Source organism: Lissotriton helveticus, chromosome 1_1 (assembly GCF_964261635.1).
Source record: "Lissotriton helveticus chromosome 1_1, aLisHel1.1, whole genome shotgun sequence".
NCBI classification, from domain to species: Eukaryota; Metazoa; Chordata; class Amphibia; order Caudata; family Salamandridae; genus Lissotriton; species Lissotriton helveticus.
Genome location: NC_136057.1, coordinates 1904954037 through 1904979452, shown reverse-complemented (window position 1 = coordinate 1904979452; position 25416 = coordinate 1904954037). Strand labels below are relative to the sequence as shown.

Below are 25416 nucleotides of genomic sequence, written 5' to 3'. Positions count from 1 at the left end.
TTTTCTCAATCTCTTTCACAGTGAATCATAAGGTTGATGCCTGATAGAAGCACAGAAGTTTGGGATACGCCAAATCCTGCTGGTCTCTGGGAGATTTCATGGCCTGTCGGGGTATTCATGCTCTTATCCTGTCCCTCCCATACTCCATCAGCTCATTTTGAAGAGGCAAAATGTTTGGTGACGAAATACATAAAGGGAATGTTGGTATAACATGCAGGATCCTCATTTGTATGTTTATTTTGACGATGTTTATACATCCCAGCCATGTAATACAGAAGGACCTTGTGTGTCTTGGGTCCTCATATATTAAAGTTGTGGTGAAGGGTCAGCTACCATCACTCCAGTCCTACAACCTGTTATTTATGTTTAGGCTATCTGGTTTTAGGTTTCAACCTATAATAACTGATAAAACCCTACCGAAAAGAAATTAGGCATCACCGGTGTAAACATATAACCACTGAAAAAACACCTTTGCAATCACAAACTAAGTGCCATTCAAAGAAAGGAAACGATGAGTGAAAGAGAAATTTGTATTTCTTCCTGAAGGGGCCGATACAATGTAACTTTGTTATACATGGTAGCATCAAGAAAGACTGGGCTAACATTATTCTGCTTGAGTTTGGTTGTTTAGGGATGTCACTAAAACATTGTCTCTTCTTCCTTCAGCTTTTTTCAGTTTTGTGGTCTTTGGTCTAAATATGCAGTGTTTAGAAGCATGTTTTAGTTCTTATTTAGTTATTTTATAAACTGTAGAGAATCGGGTAATATCGAAATCATATTTGATATTTTGGCTACATTTGATTTCAATGATAGGTAAAATGGCTGGTTTCATAAGAATCTTTCCAAATATGTACCATCACATTTACCCACATACAGAGAATGGGTGAAATCTTTGGATACATCAGCCCCCTTTTCTAGTGAGTCAGTATTGATTGTAAGTGAATTGCCAAACACCCCAAGCTTTAAACATGCAATGCAAGATGTAGTGACAGGTATTAAATGAAAAGAATGTTGTCACCAAGCATCTGAGATAGGGGTGAAAACATGACACCAGACGTTTGGTAAACATAGAATGCAGTGTCACTCGAAATGCTGCTGAAAAAATGTCCTACCAAGTTCAATTAAGATTGGAGTGATATTATTTATATTTGCAGTAATTCAGTTACGTATGTGAAAAAGTTGTATGATGGTTTTTCAAAATTGATACCTGAGCTGAAGTGCTTCCCTGTAAGAGATCCTTGTCACTTGCTAGATAGTATGCCGAAAGCATCTTTACAATCTTCAAAGTTAATGAAGCGTGCTATTGACTTTGTAGTCCTTTCTGGTGCAGTAAAAATGTATTTGGACCTCATATACCCTTTGCACACACTATATATACAGATGCACTATCAGTACAGAAAGCAAGCAAAAATTTAAATTAAATTACATTTCCATAAACACTGGAAAAACACTGTTTCTGTTGGTTTTAATGGCACGAAAATGTGTAACCACTGATAACCACTGCTTTTTTAAGGTATTGAAAAAACTGGAAAAACCCCACCAGAAATTACCAAAAATAGAAACTGAAAACAGGAAAGCCTATTTATGTTTAACTCAAAATACCTAATGGATTATTTCTCCCACCTGAATGGACTGAGGTATTGCAGTTTAGCCACATTGGGCCTGGGACTAAACAGTTTTGTGTGTTGATTTTGAAACCTGATGCCCTTTCAAATCAGTACAGTTCCTCAATCACCTCATGCAGGGACAATACCAAGTTCATTAAGGTTAATAGGATGTTATCAGCAAAGAAGCAGAGTTTGTGCTGCTTCCCCACAAAGGGGATTTCCTTGATTACATGCCTGGCTCTGATTTTTACAGGTAATGTTCCCACCAACACATAATAGGGAGGAGAGAGGGCAACACTGTTGAGTGGATGTGGGGTGAAACCTGGCTGATCTCAGTCCATTTACCCAAATGGTTGCTGTTGGGCCCCTGGACCCTGTCGTGGTTCACCATTTTGTTCTCTCTTCTAAGCCTTTTTTGTCCAGTATGGCTCTAGGAACCCCAGCTCACTTTTATCAGAAGCTTTTTCTGCATCAAGTGACAGCAGAATAGATGGGAGCCCCTTCCTGCCAACCTGTTTCACTAGGTGGGCAGTAGAATGATATTATCACTTCCCTGACATTGCCTGATGAATCCCGCTTGATCCAGACGAATCATGCCTGATCGCAGGTTACCTATTCTACTGATGACGATTTTAGTGAGTACATTTGCTCCGTGTTTAGAAATCCTATGGGTCCTTATCAAATGCATTCCTCTGGTATTTTTCTGGGCTTGAGATCTGTTTTATTGGGGTGAATACCTTTAAATGCCTCACATATTTCTTTTGTGGCATTTGTTTCCTTTAGGGATTCGTTGGTCTCCTCTGAGTGGGTTGACCAGGTTCATTCATACAAGAAGGCCTTTACGTTCTCTTAGCAGTCCCCTCCTCCAGTCTGAAGGTCTCCATATAAATTTCCTGAAGACTTTTGGCAGTTATGTATTGTCCTTTTATCATCTGCCTGTCTGATCTTAGCAATGTATGCTTTCATTCTCTAGAAGTGCAGTCTCTTGGCCAGGAGGGATCTAATCTTTTTCTTTCTTTCATAGGAGTATTGTATGGATTTCAAGAGGGCAGGCACTTTCTTGATCATTTGATATACTCTCAGCTGGCCTCTGAACTCTGTGTAGTTCACTTAGCTTTCTTCTTATATGCTGCACAAGTTCTTTTATCTATGTTATGTAATGTTATTAGGATTTATACAGCACACGAATACCAAACGGTGTCTTGGCGCTACCAGTCCAGAAAGCAGGCAGGTGAACTATTCATTAAATAGCCAAGTCTTTAAAGCCTTATGGAAGGATGGAAGAGATGGAAGATTTCTAATGGAGAAGGGGAGGGCATTCCAGAGTGTTGTGGCTCCCACAGTAAAGCTTCTACTTCCCCAGTTAGCCTTACCAAATCTTTGAGAGATCATCAGTTTTGCCCCTTCGGATCTGAGACATCTGTTTGGGATGTACCATTTTAATGACCGCCTCAAAAACTGAGGGCCGATGTTGTGGAGTGCCTTACATGTGACATATAAGGCCTTAAACTTAATACGACCTTTAACTGAAAGCCAATGCCGTCTCCTAAAATGTTTACCTATTGATTGAAACTTAGGGCTCTCCAGCAGGAGCCTCGCTGCTCCATTCTGGATCATCTGCAATCTATGAGTCTGCTTCACGGGCATTCCAAGATAGAGCCCATTGCAGTAGTCAGATTTAGCCATGACTAGGGAGGTAATCACTGTTTTCCTGTTGTCCATTGGGATTTGAGGTAGAATTTTCTTGATCCGCTTGAGTAAAAAGAAGCTAGCTGATGATACTGTCTTGACTTGTGATTCAAAATCTTGTCTCTGGCCTGTAAGCACTCCTAAATTTTTTGCTTTGGTGACCGGGGTAGGTGCTGCTCCCAATTCAACCGGCCACCAGATCTGTGACCAGTTAGAGGAAAAATTCCCAAACCGAATCACCTCTGTCTTTCCTGAATTGAGCTTAAGGCAGTGCGAACTCATCCATGTATTGATGCTAGCATACAATCTCTGAATCTATTAACTGGTGAGATGACACCCCTACAGATAGACAGGATGATTTGCTTTTCGTCTGCATAGGATGTTAACACCATCCCAAAGGATCTAATTAAAGCAGCCAATTCGGATACAAAAACATTGAAGAGTGTAGGACTCATTGAGGAGCCCTGAGGGACCCCACATGGGAGAATGAAAAACGGGGAAACAAAATTACCCAATGCCACGGATTGTATCCTGCCGGTTAGGAAAGAAGAAATCGAAGCTAAAATGTTGTCCGTAATGCCCAGCACATTTAGACGAGTAAGTAGTAGTTTATGGTCGACCATGTCGAACGCTGCCGACAGGTCGAGGAGGATCAGAGCCGCAGGCCCACCTGCATCCAAGCACACACTGATTTCGTCAGAGGCTTTTACCGAAGCGGTCTCTGTGCTATGCTCCGCCCTGAGCCCGAATTGGGATTCATCCAGGACGTTATGTTCCTGTAAATATTCTGTAAGTTGTTTATTCATAACTTTCTCCACCAATTTGGCAGGGAGTGGAAGAGTGAGATGGGCCTGTAATTATTAGTGTCAGTTTAATGAAAATTAGAATTCTTTATAAATGGAAAATCAAAGGCCCCTTCCATAAAGAGGGAAAAACACCATGTTCAAACATAGAGTCAAAGATTGAAGTTTAGCTAGGGCGGAGAATCTCAGGAACTTGTTTAAAAATCATCAGGGGGGGAAAGGATCGTAGAGAGAGGCAGATTTAGCCTGAATAACATAGGTGGTGAGTTTACTCTCTTCAATCTTTCTCTTTGTAGCTATACCGACGCATGTGGAAATGGTTACACCTTGGGCAATTACATTAAAGGCATCCCATGTGGAGACATGAAGTATCTTTGGGTGGGTTATTTTAAAAGAACTCTTCATTCTATTTTACCGTCACGACCTTATGGACTGGATCTTTAAAGATGATTATTTGGTGCCTTCAATGTTTCCTAAATCCCCCACTCCTCCGCCCTAGGAGATCTCAAGGTGGGCATGGTCAAAAATTGTTATGTCAGAAATGTGTGTCTGAGGAGAAAATGGGAGTCCAGGACATAATTGGTGCTTGAGTACTTGTAAGTATGAGAGTAAAAGAGTAGCCCTTACAGCTGTGTCAAGACATCTCTAGGCATCCACCATTCCTGTACCTGTTGACCTCATTAATTTCCCAAACACAGCTCCCATGGCATAGCTCCCATGACACTGTAGGTCTTTTAGTTTCTGTCCAATTCTGGGTCCCAAACCAAGCTGAAATCTTCTTCCACCACCACATCACCCTCCTGGTCTCCAAGTTTTGCAGTATCCTCAGTAGGAAAGCGGCTTGTGCTATGTTTGGCACATATACTTTTACTATAATGCATGGGCTGCTGTAAAGTGCGAGTTGTCATTTAATATAACATCCCTCTTTATCTCTTTATTTACCCTGATCCCTACACCCCATCTGTTGACTGAGCCACTCCCACATTTTTTGTAGGAGCTGATGCCTAGAATTGAATGGGATACTGATTATGGTGCTGTAGTAGCGTAATATCCAGCTCTTGCATCCCAATGTAGCTTCACAGTTGTACCCTCTTGTTAGTTGGGTTGAGTCTATTTACATTAAGTGAAAATATTTTGAATGAGAAGATGGTGGTTATGCCTGTGGTTTGGACTACCAGTCTCTATGCTGCCACACTTCAGCCTAACCTCATAATGCTCTGGCCTATGTTTTCACTCCAGGTTGATTTGTTTCTTGTTGCCTTTTGCTGCAGGCTTCTCTATGCCTTGTTCCCTTGCACCTGCAGATGTTTTCCGGGAGTGTCTGACGTGATTTTCTGGTCCCTATCACAGTCTTTAAGTGCCCTGAATCTCATGGCACTCCCTTGTTCTCCTGCACTTGAATACTCCCAGGTTCTAATGCCCTGAGCCTGTAACGTTGTCCTCTTCTATGGTCTCTGTGTTGGGAGGGGCCTATCATTTGAATCTCCCTACTGTTCGCTTAGATTGCAAGAGAGGCTACCGGGAAGTCTGTGCTGCCTTTAGTGATGCCCCCCGCCCCCCATGAGGCAGTGGGTGCATTCTGTCTTCTAAAACTTAAGCTATCTTTTATTTCTGTCTTCTGAGGGTCCATTGTTCTCTGCTCCCCTCTCCTCCACCTAGTGTCTCCTCCCAATAGGCTCCTTCTTCTGCCATCCCTGAAGTCCTCTTGCAGGACTCTGTCTTGCCAACAGTTGTTGTTCCAGTCTGGCATTTTCAGTGTGCTGTAGCGTCTGAATTCAGCTGTGACCCACCCATTATTATTTCACCATCGTACCTTCTTGTTGCTTGCATGTAGTTTTGAGTTGCCATTCCTCCTCTGTCTCTGCAGCCCAGGGATCCATGGACATCCCTCAAGTCTTCCTCTCCCCGGTCCAGATGGTGCCGCTCAAAGTTCTCAGTAACTTCCCAGTTATTGCATTGCCAGGTTTGGCCCGTCCCCCCTCCCTTTCATGCTCTGTGGTGCTGCACTGTCTCTGGCGCCCTCATATAGGTCTCAGTGGGTTCAGCTTCGAAGGCAACTATCAAAGACTGTGCCGACAGCTTGCTGGCTCCCCTCAACTCTGAGGTGTCACACTCTACTCCTGACTCCTCATTATCAGCATTTTTTCTAGGGCCACCATTCCTCCTCTTCTGCCTCTGTTCAGGGCCTCTAGACTCAGCATCTCCGCTACGATGCTGCCAGCTGCTACTCTGGGTAAAAGGCTGCTCCTGCAATCCCGAAGCCAATCTGCTGGACCAGACAAGTCACTCCTCCCAGAGATCTGTGGCCCACACCAGAATATCTTTTTTATCCCCTTTCTTTTTTGTGCCCGGAAAGCGCGCCAGGACTTTATGGGCAGCTAAAACAGCTTTCGATGGGACAAATTGGAGCAGATCTCTGGGGCTCTGCATCCTACACAGCCCCTATCCAGCTTGCCTTTGCTTGTCAGTTTAATTATTTTAATATTCACTTGTATTTATGTTTATAGTATAATGTATAATTGATATTTACTGTAGAGCAAAACAATACTTTTATGTACTTGTTCATGCTGCATGAACAATTTATGCATATAATTGCAATTTCCCATGCCTACATTTGTCTTCTGATTCTTTTCCAGGAAGAAGTAGAGGATGGACGGAGTAGTATTTATCGCTCTGTGGTCACCAACACCTCCAAAGAGATGATGTGCTACACAGACTTTCCCTTCCCAGAGGATTTCCCAACCTATCTACACAACACCAAAGTGCTGGAATACCTCAGGATGTATGCTGATCATTTTGACCTTCTGAAGTACATTCGGTTCAAGGTGAGTAGGTCCACAGTACAGCAGTGAACATGAGGCTGTGAAAGAGGCCCGACTCCAAGATTTGGGACCTGGGAGGGCCATGAAGAAGCATTGGTGGGCCATGAGGTGAATGGGGTTGCCTAGTGTTTCCCGGCTTTCTATAATAATAGTCCATATTTGTAAAGCGCAAACATGTCACCCATTAAAGTTTAGAAGCGCTGGAGGCCATCGGGGAGATTAAGTGAGCTATTGCCCAGAGTCACATGATGCTGAGCTGCCGCCGGCACTAGGATTGAACCGTGAGCCTGGGCTCCAGAGTCAGCTGCTCTAGCCGCTGTGCCACACATCACACCTATTCTAAGAAGTGGCTTTGGGAATGCTGAATGAACTTGTAGGGCGATGCGCAGCATTCTTCACCAACTGTTGTGGTTGTGCCTTAGTAAAACAGTTTTATAGCTGGTTAATTAAAAACATTCAATATTTACAGCAAATTCATTTAGTAGCATAACGTGAATCTACGGCTTTAAAAGCCACATTCATTAATGTTACAGAGCCACTCAAAATGCCTTAAATGCCATTAAAACACCCAAAAATCGCTGTAACATCTTAAATTCACTTGCTGAAATGTTTAATATCGCACGATCTCAGGAAACCTTTGAACAAGTTGTTGCCTCTGTGTTTTCATTTGCCACAGACAGTATCTTGTTAAAGCTATGTTTACTGTTAGCAGTTGCGGTTGATTAGTTAAGTTGAATTCTAGTTGAATCCACTCTTGGTTGCTTGAATTCGGATGTCTAAAAATCAATTTATAAAGTTTACTCTGAGCCAGAATAAACCAGCAGTTAAAAATGCCCCTATCCATAAGTAAGTGATGCTAAAATGTTGCCCTCATTACTAAGAAATAGTGGATTTATTGATGGACCATCCAGGTTTTTTGATAATTTCACAAAGGAGTATTTTAGCGATGCTGCTTTGCTTTCAAAAGCCTGAGTATGAAGTTCATATTGACCTGTTGATTGAAAATCTAAACATAGGGCCAGATGTATCACCATTGCATTTTGCGAGTTTAGAATAGCGAATTTTACCAATTCGCTATTATAGAATAGCAAAATGCAATGTATATAGGTTCTGCAAAAGAAATAGTGATTACTACATATTCCTTAATAGAAAATCACAAATTGTGATTCGCTATTAAGGAATGCCTTCCCATTCATTCCTGTGGGCCTAGAGGCCCATAGGAATCGATGGGAAGGCATCCGCAATTTGCGAATGCAATTTCAAGGGTGATAGGGGGCCAAAAGGCCACCCTGATGCACCCCCAAAAAATGGAAGTGTGAACATGTGGTGCACATACATGCCCTAAGGGCATGTGTGTGCGCCACATGGCACTAAGAAAAATGCAAAAATTTGAATTTTTCTAAGAATTTGCAAATTACCACCAACTTGGAGTTGATGGTAATTTGCGATTCCTTAAAGCAATGTCCCAATTTTTAATGGCTGCATTGCATTTAGGAAATTTCAAATTTCGATTCCAAAATGCATTTGCAAATTGGGTAATCGCAAAAATTGCAATTCTCTATTTTGCGAATGCCTTTTGGGATGATACATCCCAAAAGGCTTTTTACTGTTTGCAAACGGCCCGATTCTGCAAATCGGCCCGGTCGCAACCGGTAAAACGCTTGATACATCTAGCCCCCAGTTATTTTTACGATGCAGCTGTGATAATCAATTTATGATCCATTTTCTAGGTGTGGTTGTTGATTTCACCTTTCAAAAACCTCAGTACCTTTGTCTTTTCTTGATTTATCTCTAACCTATTGGGTTCACGGCATATGCTCGATTTATTTAGTCTGCTGAACTCCTTGATCGGCGTAGTCTAAGATGACTCTATTGTCTGCAAATTGGATTAGATGCATTGGTCTTCATTGAAGTGAACATGCTCCTGGATTCATTAAATTCTTCTCTCTGTCGGCCACAAATAGGTTAAAAAAAGCTGGGGTGAGGACACATCCTTACTTTAATTCTTTGTTTATAAATATTTTGTTTCTCTGAGACCTATCGCCCCCTTTTTCAACTTGATTCCAGTTATTGGAGTGCAGTGCGAATCTGGGCTTTATTAGTTTGTCTTGTATTACTCAGTCACCTTCTTTTGTCTATAGTAGTCTTCTATCAATAGTACCGAATACTCTCTTGAAATTAATGATGCATACATTTCTGCAGTTTTTATTGTTTTATGAACAAGTAGGGAAAATGCCACAATGTTATCCATGGTTCCATATTCTTCCTTAAGCCTGTTTGAAACCAAGGGATCCGATTTTGACCAGATATCCATTTCCGTAGATCTTCAAGGATTAATGGAGCAAAGTATGTGAAATCTACATCAAAAAGGAAAATGAACCTGAAGTTTAATAGATCCACTTTTTTCCCTTTCTTGTGAGCTGAGTACATCTCAGATCCTTGCCAGGATGCTGGAACTGCAGAGGTGGAATAGCAGTTTTCGAATAGGCTTACTTTTGGCTTCAACCAATAAGATGGATTTACTGTGAAGACTGCTATCGGCATACCTTTTGGTCCTGGTGCTGCATCCTTTCTGCTTTTATTAATTATTGTGAAAAGTCTCCTTTCTTGTTGCTGAGACGTGTGAAGTTTGGGTTGTGCCCAGTGTTGGATTGCCTCTCATTTTCATGTCTTTGATGACAAGTAAGATTTGTGTCTCCCACTCAGTCTCTTGGTTTTTACTCTGTATTTCTGTGAGTTTGTACCTATGAGCTGTATCTCCTCTTTTCTCTCCACTTCACCTTCCTTTTTCTCTGCCCCACGCTCCGCTCTCTCGGCTTCACCCACCACAATCCTCCTCTCTCACTGCTCTCCACTTCACCTTCCTTTTTCTCTGCCCTACTCTCCGCTCTCTTGGCATCACCCACCACACTCCTCCTCTCTCCCTGCCACAGCCTCCTCTCTGTTTGTCTCATTCTCATATTGCTCTCACCTGACCCTCTTCTTTTTTTCCTCACCCTCATGTATTCCTCCACCTAGCCATACTCTCTCTGTGTCTTCCTCCTCTCTCTCCATCTTACCCCTTTGTCTCCACCTCATCTTCTTTCTCTGTCACACATTCCACCCTCTGTCTTGACTGCCTCTCACTCTCTGCCTCCTGTCTTTTCGACTCACCCGCCTTCTTCTCACCAACTCACTTTCCTCCCTTTCTCTCCCTTTCTCTCCCCCTCTATCCTGCCTCACTCTGACTCACCTTCCTTCTTCGCTCCCTAACTTTCCTACCTATTACCCTCCCCTCGCTTCACCTTAACCTCTCTTTCCCTCGCTTCTCCTTTCTCCACCTCACTCTCCTCTCTCTTCCTCTCTTCCACCCTTGACTTTCCCTACCCTTCCTCTTCTGTCAGTCTCTTCTTCCTGCTGCTGTATATATGATAAGGATTTTTTGCATGTAAAGGATACTTAAACTGCTGCTATACAAGCTGGTGTCTGTGTACTTGTGTAGGTGCACAGGTGTGCATATTCAGACCCTGCACTCCTGTTGGCCTATATGTGCACTTTACTGGCAGCTCTCAACATTTTGAACAGTGGCAGCTCCTAGGCCTCTCTTGGGCTAGGATGAATGCTGGCTTTCTAGAAAAGTTGAAATAAGTGAGCAATGCAAAAGATAAGGGTGGAATTGAGCACTAATTTAACACAGATGCTAATTAGAGGCTGTCCTGGGCCGCAGATGCCCTCTATTGATTCCCTATCAAAGCTCAGTGCATCTGAGCAACAGCATTCATGTGAATCAATGCGTAATTCCTTGCTCTCACAGCAGTAAAGCTACAAGCTAATGCTGTGCAATACCCAGCTCTCACAGTAGGGTGCTCACTGCCCTGCATTTGTGCTTTCCTTCCCTGATATACAGCAGCCCACTGCAATAGGCCACTCTGATTTCGAGATGGCTCTGCGGCGCAAACATTTCCAACGCCTCCTTTAAGCTGTGACAGCTTGTATTAGGTCGACTCTGACCCAGCATCCAACTGCACAGACCTCGGCCGCGGTGGTCTGCATCCTTTACTCTCCTTGTACTTGGCCTGGACTTCTACTCGGTCTTCGCCTGAAACAAACCTCCCCCAAATAACTCTGACCTGCATCGAGACAAAATGTATACAGGCATACCATTGTTAATGTCCTGATGATGATCGTATATCTTTTGTAAGGATTGAAACGCAGTCGACTTGTTGTACGCCATATACACCTCTTTATTTAATAGTTATTATGTGTAAGGGTGTCTCCGCTATAATTTTTTTGTCCTACCAAAATGTGTCTCATACAAACAATTTACTCTGCCTGAGCCTTTTTGTTTCATGTGGTACGTCCTTCCCACTAAGTTGGATACAGGCTTCTGTCCCACTTTATTTGTTTCTTGCTGAATTTTGTGTATATTTAAGAAACTATATATTAAAAACACCTGTCCAGCTGGACAGCTGTAAAATATAGTGCTGATTGGGTCTATATTTATTATTTGCTCTCAGTAATCATTGTCTAGGGACCACGGTCTTTAGAAATAACTGCATTTGTAGCACAACAACCAATAACAAAGGCATGAGGACGGACATGCTAGGTGTAGCCCCAACAACTCTGGATTAGACCACTCATCCTCCAAATTAACGATGGAACTGGTTCCGGCCTGCTTGCTGCTGCCTGAAGCGTATATTGCAGTTACTGCTTTTGCTCCCTTTTGGATACATTCCTGGCATTGATCATACCACTAGGGATTTTAGCTGTGGCTTCTATGATTTCACATACAGCTCTTACCCCTGCCTTTTATAAGCTGCACTTTGATGTGGAAGTTACTTGTCATTAAGGTTAAAAGCTGTATGATGCTGCTTGCAATGACTGCTGGGTCAAATGTCACGTGGTCCTACTGTGTGTGATGTTTCCAAGTTAATCAAAAGTCCTGTGATTCCTTTTCTGCTTCACCTGTGGTTTTGGCAAAATAACGTCAGTGGTTTTGAATCTTCTTCAAGAAGTTTAGAAATGATCCAGTCAGAACCATAGTTTCTATTAGTGCCCTATCTCCTAGGATGAAGGCAGCATAGAAATGATTTAGTATAAAAAATTAAACTAGTACTTGCCCAATGGCAATATGGTCGGAGCCCTCAATTCATTCCAGGAAACCCAGTATTTGAACATTGCTTCTGCGGGACCATCCCTCTAAATCATCCATTTTCCTCTCCAGCTGAGTGACCCCGCTTTGGAGCTCTCGAATAGCAGCTTAGTTGTCCTTTGTGAGGAGTTGTAGGATGTACATTGTTTTCTCACCGTCAATGACTTCATCTACAAGCTTGTGGTGGTCATCTCGTAGGAGGTTGAGGTCCATAGCAAGGGCGCCTATCCTCGCTACGATGGTAATTCATGAGCATTCAATGGCTGCTAAAACTCTGTCCAGTTTGTCTGATGTAGAAGGAGCCAGTTCGTCATCGTCCTGCAGGTTATTAGGAATAGCAGAGGGCGGGGCCGCAGAGGTTGATGGCTGGTCCATAGTGGCTGACCTCAGTCTTCCCATAGTGGAGGGGTGTTCTGATGTATCGTGCTGGTGTCTGAGGGCTCCATTCACATTGGATGTGTGTACAACACCCAGGCCAAGGATTGTCTGTGTGCGGCTAGAGCACGGTCTCCAGTGTAGTACAGCACACCTGTAGGTATTTTCCAGTGCAGATAGGCATATTGACACACATCTCGGCTGTGGTGCAGGTGCGATGCCTGGGAGCACAAGTTAGTTAAGTGACTTCGGGGCCAACCTTCTGTTAAGTTGTCATGGTTTGCGGTTTTGACTCAGTGACAGTGCCAGTTCAATTAGATTGAGGGCGGCTCCTCTGGGGCATCTATCTTTTCATCTCCGGTGTCAAGTAGATGTTTGTGGATGGTGCCACAAAGGTCTCTCACTGCAGAGGTCTGGGACCCCCTTTAGGTTACCGTCAGAGACTGTATGGCCCTCTGCGGGGTGAGTCCAGGTGTGTGAGTAGGGGCCGTTGTAGGTAGCGAACTCTGTAGGGCCACCCCCCGGGTCTCACCCAGAATGCTGATTGTAGCCTCTCAAGATACCCCCATGGAGCTGCATCCAGTGTCCACCGGGACCTCCTCTCACCCAGAGTCTGGGGTGAGCCAAGCAGGTTAGTGCCCAGTGTGCTCCCTCGTCGTGGCATCGGCAGTAGTTTGATCCTTCACACTTCATAGGTGGCGCTCCCATTGGCAAGATCAATTCCTCCGGGTTGCAGGGACGAGGGGCCCAGCAGTATTGTGCAGGTAAGCTTTCCATGAGAGGGACTGGAACAAATCAGTGTGTGCTGGCCTTGGGTCTTATTGGGACAGCTCACTGTTTGGGCTTTTTCAGCAAGCTCAGTTCATAACGTTGGTATAGGGCTAAGCAGGGTGTCTCAAGACTTCTACCTGCTGTGTCAGCGATTGTCGGCCAAGGATCCGGCTGTACTGCTACCATATGGGAGCACATCAGAGCGGGTCTCCATCTCCTCTCCCTGCTGCATCTGGCAGTCTCCTGCGGTGTGACAGCAGGCACCCCGATGTCAGTGCCAGTGCAGGTAGTGCCATCCCCGCACGTTGCAGGTCAGGCCCCAGTGCAGGTGTGGGGCCACAGATGCTCAGTGTAGGTAGGACCAGAAAAGGGACGCCGTCGATGTGCCAGTCGCTCCACCAGGCTTCTCTGGCAAGCCTGGGTGTGGCCCATCCCTGCTGTGCCAACAACCCTCCACGGGCCTGCAGGATCCAGCACACCTCAGGCCGGGTGTCGCTTCAGGGTCTTGCAGCACTCAATGTTACAAAATATGGGCAACGCTGTCTGTATGGGGTGGTCGAGCTCCTTTAACTGTCCCGACCTCCTCCGTTGTCTGGTGATAGGCCAGAGCATACCCACTAGGCCCAGGCTCAGTGGTTCTAGTAGCAATGACTGTCCAGGATTCCCATGTTTCATACCCCGCCGCTGGCAGCGCTGTGCCACTCGAACCGGGCATGTTTGAAGTAGAGCCCATCCTGGGAGCAGGAGGCTGCCATCTTATTTTTAAGCCATCACACGGACCGCGCAGACTTCATTGCCGTGCAGTCCCTATTTGGACGTCAGCCCCTCAGAACATGAGCAGCTAAAAGCTGGCTCGCTTTTTCCGTGCTGGCAGCCCCCCAAAATTGAGTTTCGGGGGGGGATTATTGCAGATTGCCAGGCAATACACCTGAGCACTAGGGGATTTCAGCACCATCTCAGCCAGCTTAGCCGCACCCCCTGAGAACACCTTTCTATACAGTTCACTTCCTGCTAGGCCTGGGCGTCAACTTCCGTTCCGCTCGCGGAAATTGCGATAATATGACATTTCCGCGTTCCGCGGAAAGTGCAAAAATGCAAAAATGTTCGCGATCCCCAGCGAACGGGAAATTTTTTTCATGCTTGCGCTGTAAAAATACGTTTTTGCGCGCACGATCGCCTTGCCTGGATCCCCGCGTTCACCGACAAGTTTTCCCGATCCGGTTGTGTGCTCCACGAGAAGTTTGATTGTTGGTAGCCATTTTACGTCATTCGTCTCGCGATCATGCACCGCGAGAGTATGAGATCTCGAACACGTCATTCTCCACCGCAAGCGAGAACGCGAGGACGCAAACACGTCATATCGAACGCGACAAGGAGCGAGAAACAGAGAACCCGAACATGTCATTCTCCAACACGAGCGAGAGGACGTGAACACGTCATTTCCAACGCGATCACGCAGAAAATACCGTGAACGGGCGGAAAAAAAACTTCGGCATCTTTGGGATAATTTGCAAAAGTCAATTTAGCAAATTCCGCCCACCCCTACTTCCTGCAGACCTACTTCAGGAACATACCTTCGTACATTAAGGACATTGGGGTTTTTATAAACATATTCATGACATACCATGGTGTAATGATTATTTATGAATAACCTTGGCTGTTTCAGCACTGTACACTAGTATCCGCCATAAAGATGGGAATCGTGCTGTTGAGCACTTTGTACAAACCACACCAATCAGATTGTACAAACACATGGATATGTTGTTGTCCAAGATTAAGTGATGTCTCTATAACAGCTATTTCCTTTTTCAAAATCATGTATTCAGACAAGTGCGAGGCACGGAAATGGGTACCTGCTTCGCCCCAGCTATGCTTGTTTGCATATGGGCTGGTGGGAGGAGCAGATACTCATCAGAGTTCACATCAAAATATGGGAAGAGCATGCCATCAGCTGCCTCTGTTTTATCGCTTACCTTTTTGTCATTTGGAGGGGGTCACACCAGTCAGCCACCGATTTATTTATTTTTTATTTTTTTTCCACAGATCAATCAAAATGACCTGAACTTACACTTTGCAGGAAACATTAGTCCAACTCAGGCAGAAATCCTTGACATACAAGTTTTGGAAGAAATGGCAAGTTGCAAACCAGGTTACTCAGATAAAAATCGGCATGCAATTCCACATTGCATGCCAACAGTTTCCAGTTAGCCCACTTAAAGGGCAGCATCCCCTTTAAGGAACTGTTAAGATTGAAAAGAAACAGTAGTGTCATAGAAGACTGGAATGTGGGGAGGGAAGAGATGATGGGAAGATTCAGGCAGCGTGGCTACTCTGACACAACATTTGCAGCAGCATTAACCAAAGTACAAGGCATGAGTAGGGAATCATTACTTTTTCATAAGGGAAATAAAAAATTTGACAAACATACCATTAGGATGATAACTTTCTGTAAGTAGTAAGGGGCAATCAGAAAGATCATAGAGAAACGCTCACACCCGATTAAAGGGGACGTAGTCCTGGAATACACTATCTCTAAGATGTCACAGATAACCTTTAGGATAACATTCTCCATGAAGGATGCATTGGTATGCAGCAGTCCCGAGGTGATCGTTCAGGGAACATGGTTACAACATTCCAGTGGGTTCCATAAGTGTAATCGGTGCAAAGTTTGTTTTCATGGAGTAAATTCTAACCCTGGGCGGTGAACTCCACTCCGCTCGCGGAGTTTTCCTCTCTATGCGTTACACAGAGTTCCGAAACACTCTGCACCATGGAGCGGAGCGGAGTTTTTTCCTCGCTCTTGCTCATCAACATCAAGTTGGCGAGCGTGAGCAAGGAAAATCCACCTCCCTGCAAGATGTCTCAATGCGGGCGGTCGGATTCCTAATTGCGAGTGATCGCGTGTGCTCACGACTGCTTGCGTTGTGAAACTATCCATTCCCATTGAGAAAGTTGCTGCGCGAGTAAAAATCTACTCGAGTGGCAGAAAGGAAGCAGCAGCAGCTTGCACTGTGCATGGTGCCTTTTGTGTTGATTGCACAGTGCGGACAAACACCCGGCACTGAAAATCACTGCAAACAGCATTTATCTAACGCAGACCGCCTCTTGCGGAGTTACGCATAGCGCTGCAGGTTTTTTTTTTGCACTCAGCGAACTCTGCCTAGGCTTAGTAAATACTAAGGAATATGACACCATTCAGTCCCAGACCCCTAAAGATCAAGACAGAATATGCAATTTATATGCTGTCTTGAAAGTGTGGTCTGCTATAAATTGGTAGGACAATCCCTCAGGTTCACCACGTGATCTTAAAGCATTTAAGAGCAGTGAGAAACAAGAACTCAACTTACCCAGTGTCCAGACACATACATGACCTTCACAATAACAACCCGGTGTACCTATCATATTATGTGATTGATGTTATGCCAAGATCTGTGAGGTGAAACCATGAGAGCCAGTTGAGAGAACTGTAAAGCCAATACATTGTCAATTTAGATACCAAATTCCCAAATAGGCTTAATGCCAAAGAGGAATTATATTCATTCTTCTAAATCGAGGGAATACAACAGCTTCAGTGTAGAAGTTATAGTGTAGCATATAGCTCACGTCCAGTACCAGAGGAGTAGAAGAATAGGATGCACCCAGAATTCCATAAGTTGAAAACACCAGTTCAAATTACCAGGGATCATGGCCCAGAAAGTTAGTGTTGCTATGATACATTAGTATCCTGGGGGACAGATTCATCACGAAAGCAGGCACTAGGCTCATTGGGAGGTAGTAGTAGTATCGGGTGGACCCGCTAGAGCAATTAGATGAAATCACTGTCAAATTGGGTAAAATAAAAAGAAACATTGCCATTTATGGAGGTGAAAGCATTTCCAATATTGAACAACCAATGAATTGTAGAATAACTGTAAAATATTTAGAACAATGAAGGTGTATCATTTTACACACACTGGATTCTAGGGTTTAGCAACTGATGACTAGAACCTCAGTAAACTGCACTGATAGTATCAACATTGTCCCATTTAGGCAGTAATAAAATGAGAAATATTGATTTGACTTCAGCACGGGAGATGATTCATACATTCATATATAAATTGTTTTGGCTGAAACCACTCAAATCTACCGCTCCTTGCTCGGCAAGCACTGGGAGTATGTGAGGGTGGTCTCACGGACAATAAACAGGATCTCCCCTAAAGTGGAGAAGAAGGCTTGCGCACTCACGGGGGTCGTTTTTCATTAATTTATTGCATTAAAGACAAACTCGTTTTAGATGTTACTCCTTTTTTTATGTCAAAATATATATTTTCACACCAGCCACAACAGTTTCCCCAGGGTAAACGCCCACCACATGCAGCAAGAAGCAGGTGGCACAGCTCAGCAAACCTTTAAAAAAAAAAAACCACACACACACACACATTCCTACTGGCGGTCCCCAGTAGGTATAGTTAGGACCATGTTTCCTTAGAAAAAGCGTTTTGTACTTGCCCATATCTTTGGCGTCATTTGATGAATCTTCATAAAATGTTCCACACTGCCCCCTCTTAGATCCAATAATGACCCTGGGGACCGCCATCCCCCCAAGGCCGACTCCTGCAATGTTCCTGAGTACCCACCCACCGGGACACATATATGTTTGCTGTGGCTCGGCAGGAGTTGTAACCTCTCCCTCCAAGTTGCAGGTAAACTCTCCACTTTCAGCAAGTGGGAGCTTTGAAAATGCTCTTGCTTGCTGGAAGCAGAGCATTTGTCTGTGTCCATGCCCACTGTCAAGCGAGCAGGGAAAAAGACGAATTGCTTTCACACACATGGGACTGCATATTTAACAACTCCCTGTGTGTGAAAGCAATGCGGGCTCCCGCAGGAGGAGGGGAGCCAGCAGGGACATGAGAGCCTTGAGGCTCCCACTGTGGTGCCAGTGCAGACTCGGTGCCCTGGGGATGCCCAGAGAACCATGGCCGGGTCCAGGGGGATAGAGTGCCAGGTTGAAATCACCGGGGGGCATGTGGCCCCCCATTCTTTATTAGATAAGAAAAAAAGAAAAGATCGGGCCCTGGGTAATGGGGTCCCGGGGCCCGAAATTGGTCCAGGGTGGGGGCCGCCCCTCCTATTTTTCTGGACTAGACCCAGGACTTGGCCGACCCAGAGAGTTCTTTAAAAAGCATGCATGGGAGCTCGCACTTGCTTTGCTTTGTTTTGTTTTTTCTAACAAATTAGCAAATTCGGCTGAAGCCGAGTCCCAAGATGGCTACCAATACTTCCTGGTTGAAGTGTTGGCAGCCAATCAGAGGTCTGCGTTTCCTTGCACAAGCTTGTCATTTTTCGAAAAGTTGTCGCAGCCACAGATATATCACTATATTTATTCTTTGAAATTTCTCAACAACCACTGAATGGATTAATACTAATTAAAGAAAAGCAGAATCTTCATAACCAAATCTACCTTTCTGCCAAATTTGGTGTAATTACATCCAGTGGTTCCAGCTGTAGGCATGTTGAAAAGTCCTATGGGATTTAACATGGGAAAACACACTTTTTTTCAGCCCCTCTTTTTCTCAGCCTCCACTTGACAGATCACCCCAACACTTTCCATGCACAACAAGGGTTACCAGCACACTTTTTTGGGAATGTTTCGTAAAGATTTGTCAAAAAACGCTTTCCCTATGGTCCTAACTATAACTACCTACTGGTGACCGCCAGTGGGTAATATGTGTGTATATATATAAAATACTTACATTTTCGTTGTAAAGGCATGCATGTTAAAAATCTTCATGGTAAAGGTATATACATGCATTGTAAAAGCATGTCTGGTTGATGGCATGCATGGTTCCATCATACAACCCAAAAGATGCATTTCCAAATTGCCTAATTGTAATTTCAGAGTCCTTAGTAATCCTGAAATTCTGGCATGATTTAAGTGTTTCTGGCACTTCATTTTCTACACCTGACAACAATGGAGAGGAATTATGCACCAATAATCAATACAACAAAATAGCCTAGCTTTCATCTATAAAATAGAATTCGGGAAGGCCATAGACAAATAAATCTTGGTGGCCAATGCCTCCTCTTTAAAGCATGCTCAGTATATTACTTTGGACCCCTTTCCAACTCAGTCCATTGGGAGTATGGTGAAAGCAATAACCTGCAGCCCTTTTGCAGCCAGAGTATTACTGGCTGAAGGACACAATTACTTCTGCCAGTTGGCTGTCATCACTGTGGGGCCTTGGCCAAGAGAGGTCTCCTCCTGAGCAGTTATGGGTTGAAAAGGACTTTTCTGACCCCCCCACCCCCCCCCCCAACTCTTTGTGAATGTCAGACCAGGGGTGGCGGCTCCATTTGAGCAGAGGCTCATCGCCCCACAAGCCCCAGAGCTGAAAAAAAACAATAATAAAGTTTATTTTTTACCATTTTATTTTTCAGCAACACATCCTGAACTAAGTGTCAGGACAGGGTGGGGCCAGTGCTGCAGATTGGCTGCAGCAGGGAACTGTGCGCTTTAAAATGTGCATGTCTCCTTGGCTGGCTGTCTTGGGACGGCCAGCCAGACATGCACATTATAAAGTACACTAACCTAGCTGTCTTACACAGCTGGATTAGAGAAAGCGTGGTCCTCCAGTGCTCTTAGGAGAGCTGGGAGAGCCTGCTCTCTCTTATCCTGGTGCTACTTTCATGCTGTGAAAGCAGCACCATTATTGCCATGATTTGGTAGTGCAGTTTCCTGCAATGGGCACTTCATCGAAGACACCCGAGGGAGGAGGACAAAGTGCTTTAAGGATAAGTGATTTTTTTGTGCCCCCACACTTCACCTCCCCCGGCCACCAAGCTCGGTACTAGTCAGCCGGCACTGTCTGGGACATTGATAGTAAAACAATACCCAATGATTGGAAATATTTAGGTAGTGTTATAGCAACAAAATGTGCCATAGTTTGTTTGATGGTTCAGTGGTTGTGCAGGATGTGACCTTGCTTCCATGTACCCACCCTATGCAGATCAACTACATTGATGGTAATGTACACCACTGAAGTTAGTTCTGATATTGTGCAGGAGCACTCAATTTCAAGCTTATACCTACCATTAGCCTACGTGCACTAGACAGCAGTCATTGTTTGTGATAGCAGTTCTCTTTCTTTGAGGGCATGCCCAACACTTCGATAATCATTTTTATAAACCTGAAATGTATTTTTTTTAATAATGATGTATAGTAATATTTATATTTGCAGGGAAAATGTTGGGGAAATATGTACCAAATAGTATTCGGGTCAGAAGTCTCGCGGTTAAAACTGGAGCAGTGGGATCTTTTGGATATGGGGTCCTTATTAAAATTTTTAACTAATATTAAATCAGGTTCTCCTTGTGATCTGCTTCCAGCCACAGTGCTTCTTCAGATGGAACAAACTGCTCTTGAAGTAGTGATGGGGCTACTAAATGCTTCTCTTGGAGAAGCACAGATGCACACAGTCTGGAAACATGCAATGGTCTTACCCCTGTTGAAAAAGCCTAATGCAGATCTGACCATGCCATCTAGTTTTAGACCCATTTCCCTGCTCCCGACTTTCTCGAAGGTCTTGGAGAAACATGTTAATGGACAGTTATCCTTGTTCGTGGAAGCGTCTCTATTTCTGCACAACTCGCAATCAGGGTTTAGAGCAGGGTTCTCCACGGAGACTACTTTGCTTGGTGTTACTGAGATGTTACGCCAGAGCTTGGACGCCGGCGACACAGTTGCCCTTATTTTATTAGATCTAAGTGCCGCTTTTGATATGGTTTCTCATACCGTATTAATTGAATCTTTACAGGCACTGGGTATTGCTAGGACGGCGCTTGGTTGGGTGTCTTCCTTTTTAGCGGAACGAACATTCCAGGTGTTCTCCACCAGGGCCTCGTCTAAGTCCTATTCCTCCCCGTATGGTGTGCCACAGGGCTCTATTTTGAGCCCGTTGTTTTTCAATATTTATGTGCAACCATTAGCAATTATTGAGGAAGCGGCAGGGCTTGCATTGTTTTCCTATGCTGATGATACACAAATCATCTTTTCATTATCAGCAGGGGGAAACAGGACCCTTCTAATGTGCAACTAGGCTTGCGCAGGATTGCAGCTGGGATGCAAATAAATTAGCTCAAGCTTAACGGGGGAAAGACGGAAGTACTCATTTTTGGGAAAGAGTCTGAACGTTGGGGCCCCCAAAATTGGCCAGCTGAATTGGGACCTTTACCCACACCCTCCTCTCAGGCACGTAATCTAGGCTTTATCTTTGACAATAAATTGTCAATGAAACAACAGGCAGTTCAGACAGCAGCCACCTGTTTCACCATCTTAAAATGGCAAAAATGGCTTTAATACCATCTTGCCTGGACTACGGTAACATTCTCTTCCTGGGGTCCAACAGAGAGGCACTACGTAAGCTTCAGGTGGTGCAAAATTGTGCCGCAAGATTGCTCTGCGGCCTTCCCAGAATGTCCAACATGGGAAATGCCCTGAGAGAACTCTATTGGCTTTAGGTATAACATCGCATAAAATTTAAAGCCTTATGCAATATGTTCGGAATAAAGATTGGCTCTGCCCCCAAATATTTACAAGATCTGGTTCATGAGTACCATCCCCGTCGCCTGCTTCGTTCGTCATCCGGAGAACTTTTTGAAATCCCGAGGTTTAAACTGTCGAGAGTGGAAGGCCGCTCCTTTTCTCTTCTAGGGCAACCTTATGGAATTCCTTACCTGATGTGATGAGGAGGGAGAAGCTGTTTCCCGTCTTCCGGAAACAATTAAAAACCTGTTTTTTAACCTACATTGCTAATTCCGATATTCTCCTAGCTTCTGTTATGGCCTGCGCTGGGAAACCCTTGTTGGGTAGCTGTGCGCACTATAAAATAAAATAACATAACATAACATTCCCCCTCAGCCAGTTGGTGACCATTTGGGGGTGCTGTTAAAAAAATTGTTTATCTTGTACTGTTGAAATTTCCTTACAGACAAAAGTATGCTGTGTAAGGAGGCATGCAGATTTCCGCACCACCGGGCAGTGGGACGTAGTCACAGAGACAGACCGAAAGCAGGAGTTGAATGTATTTGATGCTGTCCTGGTGTGCTCTGGTCACCACTTTGATGTTAACTTGCCACTGGAATCCTTCCCTGGTGAGTTCTGTAGTTCCCACACATTGTTGATTGGTGGTATTTTTTAACTCATTACTGTATGAGCGCCCTATACAATCATACAAAATTGTTCACCTAGTTCTACTCTTTCCGTCCATGTTGCCTGCTATTTAATTTTTGTGGATCATAAGGCTAACATTCATCTGTTATATAGCGGGCTTTAGGGTGGTAAATCTAAGAACAAACTAAAACCAGACAGGTCATATAAATGGAAAGAAACAGGGCTCAAGGACAGACCTTTTGGGACACTATAGAAAAGCAGGAAATAATGAAAAGAAAGACCAGCTAAGGTAATTGAATAATTTTGGGAAGAAAGATAAGAAAATAGCAAATTTAATGAAATGGCCTAGATACCCAGGGCCAGAAACAGATGCACAAAGAAAAGGATGGTGGACAATGTCAAAAGCGGCTTCATGTCAAGAAGAATGAGCCGAAGTAAGAATATAAGTAACATATAGGAAAGCAGTTTCAAAACAATTAGCAGGTACAAATCACACCGCTGGCGAGACTGAAGAGAATCAAAGTAGTGATGTAGAGAAACTTGATTATGGACCACACACGCCTAAGGTTAATGTGGAAGGGTAAGAAAAAAAATAGCTGGAGAGGAAGGGTTAAGGAGGGTTTTTAAGAATTGAAGTTACAAAAGTAATTTTGAGGAATGAGGAGAATGTCAAAATGGAGTTTAAAGCTCAATAAGACAGTGATAGAGTGAGAAATGAGGAAAAAGAAGGTAAATGGAAACAGGACATTAGAAGCGACAATTCGATTCACATGCTGCAGGCAGGGATGAAGACCAGATTCAGAAAGAGAATTAAAAGCAAAAAGTGATAGCAGGAGAAACAGATGTACAAACAATAGTATTAGCAATTACCAAAAAGCGACTTTTTGCAAAACACTATTATGTGATTGCTATTACTAATGTTCAGATGGGGTATTTATTCCCCACTCTTAAATAGTCCTACGTAGTGGGGGGCAAATAAACCTACATCGTGAATATTAATGAGGTATGTCACAATTTGTGACCCACTACTATTCGCTGCCATCACAGGGATGATGGCCTGCTGGAGTCAGCAGACCAACATGTCTGTGATTGCCTTTAAATAAAGCAGTCATTTTTTTTTTTTAAACAAACGCAACCCATTTTTCTTAATGGAAAACGGGATGCATTTAGAATTTTTAAAATGAAACGTTCAAGTTTAATTTTTTAAGCGTAGGCTGTTGTCTTTTGGTCCACTGCCTCCTTTTAAAATCTAAAGACTTTAGAAATAGCACACACATAGCAGTACTACTGAGTGATGGAAGGGAAATTAGATGCAATTGTGAGTGGGCCTGTGGCATAGATAATACCATCTTAACTGATATACGCAGCTCTGTGGTTCACATGGGCCAAATTTGATAACATTATTTTGTGAGCAATAATTTTACTATCCTTTTCACGTCACAAATGATCTGTATACCTCTGACACCCATACGTTGTCCAAGTCTACCTTTCATATTTGGATGCTTACGCTTGTATGCAAGGAAGATATTGTAGGGTGAGCCTCAGAATCCAGGGATAACAACACGTTTTTATCAGTGCTGTCAGCAAAAGCATGATCTGTAAATACTCCATTGGTGGGCAGCAAACTTATCATTTGCTACTTCTTTGGCATTTGGAGGGCATTGATCAACCCTTTAGATGCAGCCTATTTTGATAGGAGTACCCTTATAATTTAGGAACCCCTCACTGTATCCTAATACATACTTTCAATCCAGTATGGCAACATACTCAACGCCGGCATCGCCCAGAAACTCCTCAAGAAACTGCAGAACATTCAGAACACCTCCGCCAGACTAATCCTTAACATCCCCCGCCACACCCCCATTACTGCCCACCTGAGAGGCCTCCACTGGCTCCCAGTCAACAAAAAAAATCACCTTCAAGGTCCTCACACACGCCTACAAAGCCCTACATGACGCAAGACCTGTATACCTTAACCACTGCCACACATTCCACGCACCCACCAGAGACCTCGGCTACACCAAACTGGCCCTGTCCACAATCCCACGTAGCCGCAAGACCACAGCCGGAGAAAGATCCTTCTCCTACCTCACTGCAAAGACCTGGAGCACCCTGCCTCTCCAACTCAGGCAATCACCGTAACTGCCTCAATTCAGGAAGGACCTCAAGACCCGGCTCTTCCAAAGCACCTTGAGATCCTTACAGGTGAGTAGCCACACATTATAAGACGATTGATTGTTTGATTGATTGGTTTATTGATGAAGTTAATTACACATATATGTATTTTGGTCATTCATAAAACAAGCTTAATTATTTCAGCCACTTGGCCAAATTCACTTGTGGTGAATATCGACTCTTAACAATTTCATATAGGGAGGAAAATTCATATCCAGCAACCAATTTGCTTTCGCTGTTTTTGAGGTAAGGACTATCATGGTAGTATGCAAAATCATCGTTAGGTGAAGTTTATAAATGAAATCAACAAGGGACTTACTCAGGTGGTCATTTGTAAGGAGACAATCCAGTGGCTCTCCTTCAAGCAAAATGGTGAACAATAAAGCTAGATTCAACATAGGACCAGAGTAATGTAAGAGGCACAAAGTCACAATATTTTATATTTAGGCAATATGAATATTAAAAGGTGTTGCATTTTTGTTGTTACGAGTGATGCACTCAATCCGTGAAGTACAACAGGAAGAGGTGACCAAAGAACAATGTTTTTTAGGCACTTCGAAAAGGTGAGGGGCTGTTTCTACAACAGACAAACCTAGCGATATCACTGCCACCATAGTGTTAAGGGCAGGACAGAGGGTTAAAGTATCCTTATTCACAATGGGTCATATGTATGAACATATTTTCCCATAGACACAGAATGGATAAAACCCTTTGATACATCTGGCCCAATATCTTGTACTGGTTTCACAGAATTAGCATAATCGAGCATCCACTGACAATACCCAGCCATCCCCAAAAGAGTGCATCCCTGAGAAACAGTGAAGAGTCGGACTGTGTATGGACATATTTAGTGTGACTAAGTGACTTGTGTATTTCTCCATCCGAGATTTTGTGT

General features: G+C 43.9%; 1 protein-coding gene across 1 annotated transcript in view; it reads left to right on the top strand.

Annotated features, from left to right (window-relative positions):
* Positions 1-25416, top strand: part of LOC144775607 (dimethylaniline monooxygenase [N-oxide-forming] 2-like) — a 283147-nt gene that overhangs the window by 100099 nt on the left and 157632 nt on the right. Inside the window, exons 3-4 of the mRNA XM_078659238.1 lie at positions 6736-6924; positions 22165-22327. Of these exons, the coding sequence (XP_078515364.1) occupies positions 6736-6924; positions 22165-22327 (352 nt within the window). The remainder of the gene's footprint in view (positions 1-6735; positions 6925-22164; positions 22328-25416) is intronic.